This window comes from Panthera tigris, chromosome C1 (assembly GCF_018350195.1).
Source record: "Panthera tigris isolate Pti1 chromosome C1, P.tigris_Pti1_mat1.1, whole genome shotgun sequence".
Lineage (NCBI taxonomy): Eukaryota > Metazoa > Chordata > Mammalia > Carnivora > Felidae > Panthera > Panthera tigris.
In genome coordinates this window covers 160,237,902-160,255,237 of record NC_056667.1, presented here as the reverse complement: position 1 = coordinate 160,255,237, position 17,336 = coordinate 160,237,902, and the positions used below count along the sequence as shown (strand labels likewise).

At 38.9% G+C, this 17,336-nt stretch overlaps 1 protein-coding gene across 5 annotated transcripts in view; it reads right to left on the bottom strand.

The window, feature by feature from the left end:
• MAP3K20 (mitogen-activated protein kinase kinase kinase 20) overlaps positions 1 to 17,336 on the bottom strand; it is a 183,879-nt gene that overhangs the window by 92,114 nt on the left and 74,429 nt on the right. For all 5 annotated transcript variants that reach the window (XM_042994715.1, XM_042994716.1, XM_042994717.1 and 2 more), the window contains exon 3: positions 3,223 to 3,310. In XM_042994715.1, coding sequence (XP_042850649.1) covers positions 3,223 to 3,310 — 88 coding nt within the window. The remainder of the gene's footprint in view (positions 1 to 3,222; positions 3,311 to 17,336) is intronic.

Here is a 17,336-nt window from a genome sequence, read left to right as displayed (position 1 = left end):
CCTCAACCACCTTCCCCTGAAGTCCTGGGACCCAGTCTGCCTCCAGGTACTTTGTGCAGCTTCCTCTCCAATGTGGCTACAAAAGAACTACATGACCTAGTATCTAACAATCCCACCTTCCTCCCCAGGGGTTATCTCACCATTACACTCTGAATCATCAAGTATGTGTGTAAACACCTATCAAGAAAACAAAAATAAAAGAATGGGAGTAGTACAGAATTAAGAGGTTTCCAAAGCTCAAAGAAAAGGTGACCCATTACTGTATCTTTTCTTTTGACTTTGTAGTCTGAGTTTTAGTCACTCCATTTCTTTGTAGGTCTGGGGGAAAGAGGCCCACTTCCCCTCCAAGAGAAATAAAGTGGCAGTTGCCTCTAGAATTCTTCCTCGCGTCCCCCTATAAGCAGGTTTTTTAAGTCTGTGATGAAAAGTTTCAGGACACACACACACACACACACACACACACACACACACACACACACTCCCACCAAGAAATCATCTATTCTAGTCCCTTCATTCACATGGGAGAAAACTGAGACATAGATCATCAGAGATCCATCAATGCAGCTTTGGCAGAATCATGACAAGACCTCACATCTCCCAATTCCAATACCAGTGTCCATTCTATTCCAACACTGACAAATCATTCTTTCAAGTCCTCCGTATGAGTGACAACAGCTGCTTGCTGCAACAACCTTTTCTGTTAACAAACTCAAGTGGAATGGATTCAAGTTTCCCCTCTCAGAACCCCAACATCTGAGAAATCTGACAGAGTTCAAAAGAGGGGGAGCCAGCTAAGCTGGATGATCAAGGTCTATGTGCCTGTTTGTCTCTCTGTTCTCTCTTCACCTCCCCATATTAAGACTTATTTGTGCTCATTTCAAGAGGCAGAATAGCTGTTATCATCCCCAATCCATCTGATCTCCCCAACTAGGCTCAGTTGGCAAATAGCCTGCTACCCACGCACAGAACATGGCTTGATCTTTAAGCTACAGGTCATTTGAGAAGTTCACATTTATTTGGTGGATACTTGTAAACAATTAAAATTAGTATTTCTAGAAACAAAAATAATCTTATCAAATTAATACACTTTAAAACACCAAAACTTGGCTAAGAAGTGTCTTTAATAATCAACCTCACAGGTCAATAAAAGAGCCACAAATACACAATTTACTATTACCTGACAATTGTGAAATTTGTGTGGTTTTAAAGAAATGTTTAATGTTAACAGTTGCTTATTACTGGCTCTACAGAGAAACAGACATGGATCTAAAAAGAGCTAATCAATTATAACCAAAGATGTGGGGCAGGTCTAGGTATGAGCACGGAATGCTAGAGGGGTGCATGAAATAAAGGACCAGCTAGTCCATTAAAAAAAAAAAAAACTAAATAAAATCAAACTTACTCATCCAACTCCTTGGATCCTTTCTTCCTCTTTTGGATGAGAAGACCCAAGGTGAGTATGCTGGCTAACAATGAATGTGTTTCACATCCTCCTTGGGACTCAGAATAAACTCTTGGAAAAAGGAATTCACACCATGACTCAAGTCCCTTTTTCTATTCCTCATCCTCACCTCGAGAAGCTACAAAACTTCATAAATAGTCCACTGAGTTCATTAAAGCTAATGTCTTCCACTCAAAAGTATTAAACGTCAAGGGTACAAGACAAGAAGCACAGTATCTAATCTATCTCTAATCTAATAGTATCTAATAGTATAGTATTAGCATAGTATCTAATCTAATCTCTTTGGAGCGCCATGCTTTCATCTGCTAGGTAAGAATAATTTAAGTCACAAACGAGGAACAGAAAACTGGATTCAGATTTTAAAGGTAAACCCAACTAGTTAAAAGTAAATACGATGGACTAGGGAGCGGGGAACAATATGGTACCTGGGACAGGACAAGGTTTAACTTTAGTCAGAAATATGACGTAAGTTAAATGTGGTTTACACCCTAACACTGTAACTCATTCTTGGGTACGCAGGTTAATAGGAAAGAGCAGAAACTGCCACATTACCCCATTTTAGGCATAGACCTAAATACATATAGCTAAATAGGGATAAAATTCCCTCCATGTAAGAACTTAGGTAAAAATGCTATTTATCAGAGTAAGAGCCTGTTAAACTGCTTGCTACTCAAAGACAGAAGTTACAGAACCATATCCCTTGGATGGGAAGAACTGGTGCCCTGAGGCGTCTAGAGCCCAGGCTGCGTTTAAGAAGAGGCGCTTCTGTAGAAGGTCAATCTGAGAAATTTAGTGGATCTACCACTAGCTGGATGACCTTGGGAAAGGTACTTAAGTTAGAGTTTTAGTTTCTTATTTATGAAATAGAAACTACTTTACCTATCTTATGGGGTTATTGTAAGTGTTACATGAGAGCGTTTATAAGAAAGAACTGAATCCAAACCTTTTTATTGAGGGTTATTTTGGTTATTACTTTCTGTAAAGAAAATTATAGGTGTTACCACTATAGCAGAAGAAGACAGGGTTAATCTTTTAAGGTTTCTTGTTGGTTTTGTTTTAATCAAAGAACAGCCATGATAAAGAACGCGACCAAAGTCATTTATTATAAAATTGAATGTTATACTTATTATAGACCTAAAGCTGCTTATTGGATTGTACAAATATGAGCACAAAGTATTAAAAACATGGGTCTTTGTTTTTATATGGCAACATTTTCTGTGTGCTCCTTTCTGGAAAGGGTATTCCCATCAGTTATAAACTGCTGCTCCAAATGTGATAATTTAGATCAAGGTCATTACCAACCCAGATGACCAAACCTGAAAAATATTATTCTCACGTCAGAGACCTTGAGGAAAGAATGCTCTAAAGGGATTAAAATACCTTGCAAAGAATTACAACATGAACAGCTCAAGAAATCTTAATTTGTAAAAGGTCATGGAGTTACAAAAAACATTGCTCATTTCAGCTAATTAAATGAAATTTTAGTTAAACGGCACCTTTAAATATTGGTATTGCAGCTGCGAGTGCATTTAAATAGCATTTACACAGATATAATTAGCACAATTAAACATGGGTAGAAGTGGAAACACCATTCTTAATTATATTGATATAATCAGTTTTATTAATGCTTTATAGCAACAGAAGTGACATCTGACAGTAGCACACAATTCATGACTGAACCTAATATTAAGCATTTTAGCATATTAAGGAATCTAAAGCTAGGTAATTGGGGAAAGAAAAGTCAAATGATTTGTGCCTACCTGTGACGATACCATAGTTGGGAGGTTCAAGAATTACTCCATAAAACTGGATGATGTTTCTGTGACTGAGGACACTGAGTATTTCTGCCTGTAAAAAAATCAAATACAAAGTTACATAAAATTTCACCTTTATAAAAGTCTCATAAAATAGGTTTCCTATTCAATTTCCTTTAACATACATTTACAAAGATATATATGTGTGCTCAACAAGTATGGGATGCTGATAGAACTCTGTCTTAGCAGTTGTCTTGAAAGTTTAAGGATTTAAAAAAAGTTTGTTTTACTGTTTATTTTATTTGTGAGAGAGACAACACACACACACACACACACACACACACACACACACGCAGAGTGTGAGCGGGGGAGGGGCAGAGAAAGAGGAAGACAGAATCTGAAGCAGGCTCCAGGCTCTGAGCTGTCAGCACAGAGCCCGACGCTGGAGCTCGAACCCATGAACCGTGAGATCATGACCTGAGCCTAAGTCGGACGCTTAACCAACTGAGCCACCCAGGTGCCCAAGTTCAAGAATTTCTATTGAAACTTCCTAAAAATGTAAAAAGGAAATGGGGTTGAAGTGGCAACAACAGAACTGCTCCCTAGCAGGCCAGCATGACTGATAGTGGAGGAGGAGGACGAAGTGGCGAAATACCATATTTATTTACAGAAAGCCCTCTTCCTAAGAGCTGAATGGGTGTTTTCTGCATCACGTCTTCTGAGAGACTCAAGACTGAACTTCTATTGGCTGGGTGAAGAATCATGACAAAATTAAGGGAGGATTTCTTAACTATTACTGAAACAGATTCAAGTAATAGCCATTTATATTATCTAATCGTTCAAATGTATTATCGCTCTTTGCTATATGCAGCAAGGTGCTGTAAAGGATGTAAGGGTGGATTCCTGACCTTCAGCAGTGATTTGATAGGGAAGCCATACTTTACATTTGAAATGTATTAAATATTAGCAAACTGTACTGCAGAGTGACATCATAAAAAATAAATTTTATTTATTAAACTTAATTTTAATGAAAAAACAAATCTACTTCTGCTAATGTCTGTAGAAGAACATTTTCTAAATTAACTAAATCACATGGAGTTACCAGTTTTATGGAGATAAAATATTGCTAATCAGGAATTATAATACAGTTAGATATAAAATCACTTAAGTACGAAAACATTTAATATTTTTAAATGAAAAGCATGTTATTGGCAGTAAGTAAATAGGAGATTCATAATTCCCCATGCCAGAAAGGGTATCATCAAGAATGTAAGCAATTAATTGGGGCACCTGGGTGGCTCAGTCAATCTGGCTTCAGCTTAGGTCATGATCTCATGGTCTGTGAGTTCGAGCCCCACATCGGGCTCTGTGCTGACCGCTCAGAGCCTAGAGCCTGCTTTGGATTCTGTGTCTCCCTCTCTCTCTCTGCTCCTTCCCTGCTCACAGTCTCACTCTCTCGAAAAACAAACATTAAAAAAATAAAAAAGAATGTAAGCAATTAAGGAAAAATGGACAAGGGCTGGTTAGAAAGAGGACTCCCCTTTGGGAATCTGCACAATGTAAGTTGGTGTTATTTGTTACAAATTTCTGTCGTAGGATAAGAATTGAGATTTCATTAAAATCAGAACTAGGCACAAAAGAGAAATTTAAGGGCTGCCATGAGGTCAATATGGAATCAAGAGAAGGGAAAATTATTATCAACTGGTTGAGACATTTATCAAGGTTTCTTTGACAATGTTTTTCTTTCAGTGATACAGGTGCTGAAGGGGGCTATCAAAACATTTCTCTCACACTGAGTGCCTACTGTGTGCAGAGGTTCTGTGTTCATCAAACAACCTGCTTCTCATAGTTTAGTTTTCCAAATAGAAGGAAAATTCATTAATTGGGCAAGATAATTATTCATCTATATGGCAATCCTATTTCTTATTAAGAAACAATAAACAAGGGGCACCTGGGTGGCTCAGTCAGTTAAGTGTCCAACTTCAGCTCAGGTCATGATCTCATGGTTTGTGAGTTCAAGCCCCGAGTCGGGCTCAGTGTGGGCAGCTCAGAGCCTGGAGCCTGCTTCGGATTCTGTGTCTCCCTCTCTCTCTGCCCCTCCCCCTGCTCACACTCTGTTTCTCTCTCTCTCTCTCAAAAATAAATAAACATTTTAAAAAAGAAAGACAATAAATGAACTTTGTTATTAAACAGAGTTCATGTGAAGTTTGGAAAACATAAGCCCCTTTATGTTTTTTTTTTTTAAGTTTATTTATTTATTTTGAGAGAGAGAGCACGTGCACAGGGGAGGGGTAGAGATAGAGGGAGAGAGGGAGGGAGGGAGAGAGAGGAAGAGAGAGGAAGAGAGAGGGAAAGAATCCTAAGCAGGCTCTGTGCTCAGCACAAAGAACCATGTGGGGCCTGACCTCACAGAACTGTGAGATCAAGACCTGAGCTGAAACCAAGAGTCAGACACTCAACCAACTGAACCACCCAGGTGCCGCTAAGCCCCCACTATTTTTAAGGCAGATCAACTCTTTCCAAGTGAAGCATTAGAATTCAATGTGAGTAAAGCATTAACGTTTGGACTAGTATTTGTCAAAATAGGGGAGTGTTTATCCTTTGGTATGTTTTGGTATATTCTTGGGGTATCTAAATTCTGTGACCATCAAAAATGTTTATACCTGGCTAGATTAGTGAGTAGAGCATGTGACTCTTGATCTTGGGGTTATAAGTAGAGCCCCACATTGAGTGTAGAGCTTACTTAAAAAAATAAAATCTTTACAAAAATGTTTGTATTAAGAAAGAATAAATACAAGAATATTCTAAGGGGTGCCTGGCTGGCTCAGTCATTAAAGCATTTGATTACTGATCTCAAGATCTCTTGATCTCAGGGTCATGAGTTCAAGCTCTATGTTGGGTGCAGAGCCTACTTAAAAAAAAAAAAAAAAAGTATATTCTAAATCCATGGATTATCATTTTATAATTCAGCACTACATGGCATTTTCAATATTCCAGCTAATTTTCAAGTTTACATTTAAGATATTGCCAAGTGATGCCTTGGAGAAATAGAATTTATCAAGTGCTGGTAAGATATGCTAATGTTCAACTAACGACCATCTTGTGTGCCACTATCATGTTCATTTAAATTTTTTTTAGTTAAGAAAAACTAAATTCTTGTGGTATAATTAGTAAGTAAAAGACATTTTCACATTATAAGACTTAGGTTCTAATTTAATAAACTAAGAATTTGATTTAACATCATGAAAACAACATACTACTTTAGAGTGCTATACTAGTTCTATGATAATGAATTTACTTATAATCAACACAGACTACATAAATAAGTGGTATTTACAATAAAGGAAGGTCAAGGAATATGAAGTTACCAATTCAAGCAAGTTCCAACAGAAATAACTGCAGGATTAGCCAAATAAAACCTGTGCTGTAGCAGTCAGTATCTGATATCAAGTGGATGTATTCTGTGGATTTGTCTTTACAAGAACCTGCTTGCCAACCATTCATTGGTGAAACTGTTGTAGTAACAAAAAAACTTCTCCTTAAATTGTTGTTTTCCAGATTTATATTCTGGAATACTCTAGCAAATAGACTGCCCATCAAAATAATGGATTAGTGGTCTAAAACAAGCTCACTGTTATAAAGGAAACATAATAACGATGGCTAAAATAATGTCCATTGTGCCAAAAAATTTATCTTTTTATACTATCAACATCAGCAAAACCCATTTATTTTCAGTAAATGTAATTGATGAAAATTGTTCACTTTAGCTATACTGATTTTATAGTTTTATTTTTACTTAACTGGAAAATTGGTTTGATTTTATAAGAGCTGTAAGTATAAGGAGTTCTGGGTTGTCTGGCTGGCTCAGTCAGTAGAGCATGTGACTCTTGACATTGGGGTTTTGAGTCTGAGTCCCATGTTGGGAATAGAGATTACTTAAAAATAAAACCTTTTTTTTTTTTAAAAGCACAAGTAGTGTTTTAGTGTTATTTTATGTATGTTTTTTAAAAATTTTTTAATGTTTATTTATTTTTGAGAGAGAGAGAGTGCATGAACAGGAAAGGGGCAGAGAGAGAGGGAGACACAGAACTCAAAGCAGGCTTCAGGCTCTGAGCTGTCAGCACAGAGCCTGATGTGGGGCTTGAACTCATGATCTGTGAGATCATGACCTGAGCTGAAGTCAGACGCTTAACCGACTGAGCCACCCAGGCACCCCTATTCTGTGTATACTTAAGTTACCCTGAAATAATAATTTTAATCAACGTTGGAAATACAGATGAGCTAATATTTCTACATACAGAATCTATGTATTTCCCAGTTTGCAAAATGCCATTCTAGGAACTCAAATATGTGTATGCCAAAGCTCACTGCAGCATTACTCAAAATAGTCAAAAGGTAGAAGCAACCCAAATACAATCAACTGATGAATAAATAAAACATGATTTATAAATACAATGGAATATTAATTTAACCATAAAAAGGGATTAAGTTCTGATGTATGTTACAACACAGATGAACCTTGACCACATCCTGCTAAGTGAATCTGCCAGACATAAAACAACAAATATCGCATGATCCTGCTTTCATGACCTATCTTGAATTGGAAAATTCAGAGATAAGGAAAGACAATTGGAGGTTACACTAATGTGGGGGAGGAGAGGATGGGGAGTCGCTGTTTAATGTGTAGAGTTTCTGCTTGGATTTAAGAAAAGATTTGGAAACAGTAGTGATGTTTGTACGACACTGTGAATGTAACTAATGCCACTGAACTGTCCACTTAAATATGGCTAAAATGGCAAATTTCATGCTATGTATATTTTACCACAATAAAAAAAAAGTTTAAAAAAATTCTATTCTAGACTTCCGTGGAGATGATGATATTCTCTCTCTATATTTATATGCATATATGTACCCACATACACATACACACACAGAGTAATCATCTCAAAGTTACACAGCTCAAGGTCTAGATATCCTTAGGTAAAGAAGCAGTTTTCCAGATTAGGATTTAAGGAAGTAAGGAAACTCTGTGACAGACAACAATTTTACCTCTGGCTCAAAGACACTCCATAAAACAAAGAGTCCCAATCTGATACAGAAGTGAGGTAGCCACAGTCTGTCCATAAAAACGTCTTTATGGGAGTACAAAAATGTCCGAACCCATCTGCGCTTACAGTAAGCTACATGACTGTTCCTACTGTTTCCAGCTGGCTGATTTCTTCCTCTACCTCCCCCCTTCCTCCTTTGCCCCTTCCCTACTTCTTCTTCCTTTATGGGAAGGGTTACAGAGGAGTTGTAGTTTGTTAACAGAGCTGGGGAGGAGGTATTCTGTTAGTTTTAATTTAACTGGCCTTTCTATATCTTTATATGGGGAGATGAGTCAGCCATTAGCTCAGTCTGCCATGGTTTCGGAAGTTGACTAACACACAGGGTCCAAATGGCTGATTCAGAGAGATTAAGAGAAGTGTCATAATTTAAATTAAATTTAGCTAAATATCATAATTTAAATACATTTAAGGGAATTTAAGTTTTAATTTTCTTCCTTTAAAGTACTTTTAACAGTCTTTTTTTTTTTTTTTTTTTGGGACAGAGAGAGACAGAGCATGAACGGGGGAGGGGCAGAGAGAGAGGGAGACACAGAATCAGAAACAGGCTCCAGGCTCCGAGCCATCAGCCCAGAGCCCGACGTGGGGCTCGAACTCACAGACCGCGAGATCGTGACCTGGCTGAAGTCGGACGCTTAACCGACTGCGCCACCCAGGCTCCCCAGCAGTCTTAAAATAACATTTTAAATTAATAGCTTCATCTTCAGAGCAATCCCTTTCTCTTGATTCAAAACATATTTTTATTTTGACAAAATTGCCTTCTTGAAAAAAATTGAGTTATGATTGACATATAACATTAGTTTCAGATATAAAACATGAAGATTCAATATTTATATGCACTGCAAACTAGTCACAGTAAGTCTAACTAACATCACCAGCACAGTGACAAATTCTTTTTTCTTGTGATAAGAACTCTTAAGACCTACTCCATTAGCAACTTTCAAATATACAACACAGTATTATTAACTGCAGTCACCATGCTGTATATTATATCCCCATGGCTTATAACTAAAAATTTTTCAACCTAATCCCAAATTTAAATATGTTTAATATTTGAGAGCTGTCATAAAATCCTTAAAGATTCTGTTTTTAAAGCCTGTTTTACATTTTTTACATTCCACTGATACAGTCTCTATGTATTTATGTGACATATTATTAATAAAAGTGAGTTCACTTCCTTTTTGAAAGAAAGCAAAGATACTGACACCACTCTATTGATCTATACAAACAACACTCTCTAATGAAAGAAATAGTTGATGAAGACCCACATCAGTAGGCTGGCAGGCTCCATTTACACCTTAGGAACAGGTTCTTCTCCCTGGCTATCAACAGCTATGACCCCCCATGTAACAGCAGGACTGTGTCACACAGGGTCCCTCTCTCTGCTTGTGATGTGACACTGACAACAAAGACAGTAGGTATAAAAAAGTCCAAGGTACATGTCTACTGTCCGTGTCAACTGCTCCTTCTTGCCCTCTGGTGCATGTGACATTTAAAACATTCCAGGGACCTGATCTCGGAGGTCCTCACCAATTCCAAGATTCCAGAGAATCCATCCAAGTATGATAGTAAAAAAAAAAAAAAAAGCAAAGTAGCTCATTCAATCATTCAAAGGAAGTAGTGTCCTTCACACTGTGCATTCAAAGTCAAAGGCTTTCGGAGGTGGGGCCAAAAGGTGGAGCAACATGGAAGTTGTCTGCTTCTCTCATCCTTGAAATGCAGCTAGATCAGTACCAAACCATCTTGCACACCTAGAAGATTGATCTGAGGATTAACACGACAATCTGCATAACTTGAGTCACAGAACTCAGCAGGAACATGGCACGGAGAGATGAACTGGGGAAGAGAGAAGCTTCAGAGGGCAGGGAGCTATCTTTGCTTGCAGAGAGAAGATGGAGACAGAGGGAGAATATGGGAAAAACATTCCTCCCAAAAGCAGCTGGAGAGAAACAGTGGAAACACCCATAAGGGACTGAACAAGAAAGGGAGAAAGGAGAAAGGGCAGGGTTTAAATACCATTAGGATTCTATAAACAAGGGAGTGCAGAGTCTGAAACTCTGCAGCTGGATACCCGGCAGAGCTCTGATGGGAAGGGTGAATCCTCAGGAGCAGACAGTGAGGCCCAAGGGGTCCTCGGGCCACACAGGGAGAGATGGTTACCCTGAGAAGTCATTTGGTAGAGGCTGTGTGGCTTCCCTACAGGCAGAGGTCCCAGCAGACCCCAAAGAACAAACACGTTTTCTGGTGCTGGAATAAGGACGTTAGGGAGCAGTGATGCCTGGTGCCAGATGTGTGTGGTGATTTACCACAATCCCTGAAACGCTGCTGCTACACGATCCCACAAACTTTCTGGGGCAGGCTGGCAGTCTCTGGACTGCAGCAGTGCAGTCACACAAATGTTCATGGGGGTGGGCTGGCACCAGCCATTGCTCTGCAAGACCCTCTCAAAGGGTTAGAGCAGGTCAAAGCTACAGGGCCCTCAGAAGTGAGGGGTTTGGAAACACAGCCCCATCTGAGATAAAACTCAGGAGGGAGGTACTGCCTGGCAGGCTGACAGCTTGGTTGCAGACAGCATACAAGTGGGGAGTGGATGAAAGCTGGAGACAGAGGAGGGGTGCTTGATTGCTGGTTGGTGAGAGCACAGAGTTCGTTTTTTAATTTTTTAAATGTTTATTTATTTTTGAGAGAGAGACAGAGTGTGAGTGGTGGAGAGGCAGAGAGAGAGAGGGAAACACAGAATCAGAAGCTTGCTCCAGGCTCCGAGCTGTCAGCACAGAGCCCAGTGTGGGGCTTGAACTCACAAACTGTGAAATCATGACCTGAGCTGAATTCAGATGCTTAACCTACCAAGCCACCCAGGCGCCCCGAGAGCACAGAGTTCTGATGCTAGAGACCAGGTAGCTGGGTGACACCGTTTTCACCTCTCCCAAACATGTGCATACAGGCATACATGTACCACAACAATCCACCCCAGTGAGCTAAGCAGCGCCATCTAATGGAGAACAGAGCTGTTACACCAAGCCCCATCCAACTGTGCTCTAGAGGAACACTACATGTCTCCCTGCTTACTTAGTTTACAGACTATAAAGTGCTTCATAGTTTAACTTCTAGGGGAAACTGGATGTAATTTCATGTGTATTTCATTCTGTTCACTGGTCCATCTATTCATTTTTTTTTCCTTTTCTTTTTAATACCAAAAGAGAAAAAAGAGTATTTTTATTTCTGTTCTTCTAAAAAAGATTTTTGTTTTTTTCTACTATATTTTTTATTTTTTGTAAATTTTTAATTCTATTCTACTTTAATCATTTCATTTTAGTCTATTTTATTGTATTCATTTTTCTTAATTTTCAAACATTTTCCTTTTCTTTTCTTTCCCTTTTTTTCTCTACCAAGCTTCTTTCAATAGCCAGACAAAAACACACCTAGAATCTAGCATCTTTTATTTGATTTTTTTGTGTTGGGTTTTAATTTTTTAATTTTCTTCCCCCAAAATGATGAAATGAAGGAATTCACCCCAAAAGAAAGAACAGGAAGAAATGACAGCCAGTGACTTCATCAACATAGATACAAGCAAGATGTCTGAACCAGAATTTAGAATCACGATAATAAGAATACTAGCTGGGGTTGAAAATAGATTAGAATCCCTTTCTGCAGAAATAAAAAAAGTAAAAGCTAGTCAGGATGAAATAAAAAATGTTATAACTGAGCTGCAATCTAGAATGGATGCCACGGCGGCAAGGACAGATGAAGCAGAGCAGCGAATCAGCGATATAGAGAACAAACTTATGGAGAACAATGAAGCAGGAAAAAAGAGGGAGATTAAGGCAAAAGAGCACGATGTAAGAATTAGAGCACTCAGTGACTCATTAAAAAGGAATAACATCCAAATGAGAGGAGTCCCAGAAGATGAAGAGAGAGAAAAAGGGGTAAAAGGTTTATGTGAGCAATTCAAAGCAGAAAACTTACCTAACCTGGAGAAAGGCACAGACATCAAAATCCAGGAAGCACAGAGAACTCCCATTAGATTCAACAAAAACCGACCGTCAACAAGGCATATCATAGTCAAATTCACAAAATACTCAGGCAAGGAAAGAATCATGAAAGCAGCAAGAGAAAAAAAGTCCTTAACTTACAAGGGAAGACAGATCAGGTTCACAGCAGACCTATCCACAGAAACTTGGCAGGCCAGAAAGGAGTGACAGGATATATTCAACATGCTGAATCAGAAAAATATGCAGCCGAGAATTCTTTATTCAGTAAGGCTGTTATTCAAAATAGAAGGAAAGATACAGAGTTTCCCAGACAAACAAAAACTAAAGGAGTTCATGACCACTAAACCACCCCTAAAAGAAATTTTAGGGGGCACTCTCTGAGGGGAGAAAAGATGAAAGAAAGAAAAAAAAAGACTAAAGCAACAAAGACTAGAAAGGACCAGAGACCATCACCAGAAACTCCAACTCTACAGGCCACACAATGGCAATAAGTTCATGTCTTTCAGTACTCACTCTAAATGTCCATGTACTAAACACTCCAATCAAAAGATATATGGTAACAGAATGGATAAGGAAACAAGATCCATCTATATGCTGTTTACAAGAGACTCATTTTAGACCTACAGACACCTTCAGATTGAAAGTAGGGGATGAAGAACAACCTATCATGCTGATCGCCACCAAAAGAAAGCCAGAGTAGCCATACTTATATCAGAAAATCTAGATTTTAAAATAAAGATGTAGGGGCTCCTGGGTGGCTCAGTCAGTTGAGCATCCAACTTCGGCTCAGGTCATGATCTCACAGCTTGTGAGTTTGAGTCCCGCGTCGGGCTCTGTGCTGACAGCTCAGAGCCTAGAGCCTACTTCTGCTTCTGTGTCTCCCTCTCTCTCTGCCCCAACCCACTCGCATTCTGTCTCTGTCTCCCTCAAAAAAAATAAACATTAAAAAAAATCTAAAAAAATAAAGATGTAACAAGAGATGAAGAAGGGCATTATATCATAATTAAGGGGTCTATCCACCAAGAATATTTAACAACTGTAAACATTAATGCTCCAAACGTGAAAGCACCTAAATACATAAATCAATTAATCACAAACATACAGAAACTCATTGATAAAAATACTGTAATAGTGGAGACTTCAACACTCCATTTACAGCAATAGATCATCTAAACAGAAAATCAACACGGAAATAATGGCTTTGAATGACACACTGGACCAAATGGACTTAACAGATATATTCCAAACATTTCAGCCTAAAGCAGCAGAATACACATTCTTCTGGAGTGCACACGCAACATTCTGCAGAATAGATCATACATGGAGACATGAATCAGCCCTCAATAAGTACAAAAAGATTGAGATCATACTGTGCATATTTTCAAGCCACCACACTATGAAATTCAAAATTAATCACAAGAAAAAATTTGGAAAGATAACAAATATTTGGAGACAAAAGAACATCCTACTAAAGAATGAATGGGCTAACCAAGAAATTAAAGAGGAAATTAGAAAGTACATGGAAGCCAACGAAAATGACAACACCACAGCCCAAAACCTCTGGACCGCAGCAAAAGTACTATATACTCCCCATAAGAGGGAAGTATATAGTAATCCAGGCCTTCTTAAAGAAGGAAGAAAGGTCAGAGCACCGGGGTGGCTCAGTCAGTTGAGCATCCAACTTCAGTTCAGGTCATGATCTTGTGGTTTGTGGGTTCAAGCCCCACATTGGGCTCTGTGCTGACAGCTCAGAGCCTGGAACCTGGTTCAGATTCTGTGTCTCCTTCTCTCTCTGCCCCTCCCCAACTTGTGCTTTGTCTCTCTCTCTAAAATAAAAAAAATATTTTAAAAAATTAAAAAAAAAAAGAAGGAAGAAAGGTCTCAGATATACAACCTAACCTTATACCTTAAGGAGCTGGAAAAAGAACAGCAAATAAAACCCCAAAGAGAAGATGGGAAATAATAAAGACTAGAGCAGAAATCAATGCTATGGAAATCAAAGTCAAAAGACTTTCTCCAAAGACTGCTTTGTCTCCAGAGTACCAATATGATCCAGGATCAGTATATTCCCTCAAAGTTCAAGAAGATAGGAGATGATCCCACGCTTTTTAAAAACAGAAATTGTTGGGGCGCCTGGGTGGCTCAGTCGGTTGAGCGTCTGACTTTGGCTCAGGTCATGATCTCACAGTTTGTGAGTTTGAGCCCCGTGTCGGGTTCTGTGCTGACAGCTCAGAGCCTGGAGCCTGCTTCCGATTCTGTGTCTCCCTCTCTCTATGCCCCTCCCCCACTCATGCTCTGTCTCTCTCTGTCTCAGAAATAAATAAACATAAAAAAATTTTTAATAAATAAAAACAGAAATTGTATATATATGAGAGACTCAGAAGAAATGAAATACTGATTATGGTTATATCTAGGTAGCAAAAAGACTCATAAATAATTTTAACTTTTTAGGTATTTGCAAAATTTTTACAATGAGCTCATATAATTTTTTAATCACAAAAAAGCAATATGTGCGTGTAATATATATGACCAGAAAATATAAATATAAAATAAAAATATTTATTTGCATGGAAATTTTTATTTTCTCTAGGACTGGATCAGGAAGAAGTAAAACTCTTTCCCTACTTTCCTAGAACTACCCTAGACATATAAAAACTAGGTAGTTAGCCTGTAAGCTGTGAGTGTCTCCTGACATGGGTCTGGAACAAATCAGTGTTCACTTTTTTTAAAATTTTTAAAAAATGTTTATTTATTTTTGAAAGACAAAATGCAAGTGGGGGAGGGGCAGAGAGAGAGGGGCACACAGAATCCGAAGCAGGCTCCAGGCTCTGAGCTCTTCAGCCCAGAGCCCGATACAGGGCTTGAACCCTGAGATCATGACCTGAGCTGAAGTCAGATGCTTAATTGACTGAGCCACCCAGGTGCCCCTTTAATTTATTTTTTAATGTTTATTTTTGAGAGAGAGTAAGAGAACATGAACAGAATCCAAAGCAGGCTCTAGGCTCCGAGCTGTCAGCACAGAGCCTGACGCACGGCTTGAGCTCGAATTCACGAACTGTGAGGTCATGACCTGAGCCGAAGTCGGACGCTTAACCCACTGAGCCACCCAGGCGCCCCTCACCTAGGGTGAAGGGCCTTTCTTGAAAAAGGCCACAGATTCAGAGAGGCCATGAGACCACAGATGTGAGTACTGAAAACCTAAATCTAGATTGATTTCAACCTACTCAGTATCTGCACTTTTATTAAATGATCTCCTTGCACAGTTTACATCTGCTTCTGTGGCCCCTTAGGGAAGCCTTTCCTACATTGCTCATCCTCTACAATGTCTGGCATAACACCATATGAGAAAGGTCCAATACTTTATATATATAAGCAGCATTCAATCTTACCTGAAGAACATACAGTATCTGATGATAATGATACTTAGTGTGTTGAAATGACTGCTGTGGGGAGTCTGCATTAGTAAATGTTTACTCTGAGCCGCAACGTGGAAGAGTAAGATGCCAGAGGGTGCAGATCTGCTTCAGGATGCACTCTGTTTTCTCACATGTACAAGGGCTATTACTAAGGCTACTATTTCATAGGAATGACAGTCAATCAGTTACAGAACCAGAGCAAAAGCCCCATCTGAAATTTATGCTCACTAGTTCATTGTTGATTTAAACTTTCAAAATGAAGACTTGTACTTAGCCTCTTGCAGGTTCTGCAGTCCAATGCAATCCCATGAACACACTTCCTTGAGAGTCCTTTCCTGCTTTGTTATTCCCTACGCATGCCCTTGCTTTGACATTGCACTTTTTCAGAATGAGAATGTAAAGCCTTGCTGAAATCTTAAATCTTCCATTTCTAGTATTCTACCCAATACATTTACCATATACAGTTGACCAGATTTAAACTGTATGGGTCCACTTATAGGTAGATTTTTATATATATATAAATACAGTCCAGTACTCTAAATGTATTTTCTCTTCTTTATGATTTTCTTAACATTTTCTTTTCTCTAGCTTACTTTATTGTAAGAATATGATATATAATACATATACAAAATATGTGTAAGTCAACTGTTTACATTATTGGTAAGATTTCCAGACAACAGTAGGCTTTTAGTAAGTAAGTTTTGGGGGAGCCAAAACCTATACACTGATTTCTGACTGTGCTTGGGGAGGAAGGTGATTGGCATCTCTAACCCCCAATTGTTCAAGGATCGACTCTATTTCCAAAATCACCTCTGAAAGCCAGCCTTTTGTCAAGTCCACACATTTTCCGTACCTACTATTCTCCCTGAGCACTGTGGTATAGACGCTCCCTGCTATAGACTGAATGTTTGTATTCCCCAGAAATTCATATGTTGAAGTCTAATCTCCAGTGTCATGGTATTTGAAGGTGGGGCCTCTGGGAGATGATGAGGTTATAAGGGTAGAGCCCTCATGAAAGGGACTGTGCCCTTATAAAAGAGAAACCAGAGAGTGCCCTCTCCCCTTCCACCATGTGAGAACACAGCAAGAAGATGGCCATCTATGAACCAGGAAGCAGGTACTTACCAGAAGTCAAATCTGCTAATACATCCTGATTTCAGACTTCCTAGCCTCCAGAACTATGAGAAATCAATGTTTGCTATTTATAAGTCACCCTGTCTTTAGTGATCTGTTAAAGCAGCCAGCTTGGGCCAGTGTCATAAAAGTCCACAGCAATTCAGCCAGGTCTCTTAATGAACAGGATGGATTTGACTCGGCCACCAGTCTTGTCAGTACAGCATAACTCTTTTCTTTAGCACTGCAGGGCCCATAACCATTGTACTTACTAGCAGCAGAAGGTAAGGGACAAAGTAAAGTTTTTGAGTTAAAATGTCCTAAAACAGTATTTACAAGTCTATAAGGTCAAAACACCTAGCTCTCACAGGCAAGACACAGGTGGAAAGAACTTCCCTTCTACTTCAGGCTCTGATTATAAAGATAATGGAGGCAGAGCGCTCAATCTCAGTAATCAAAGGATTTCCATGCATCAGACCACAAAAACCAGGGTC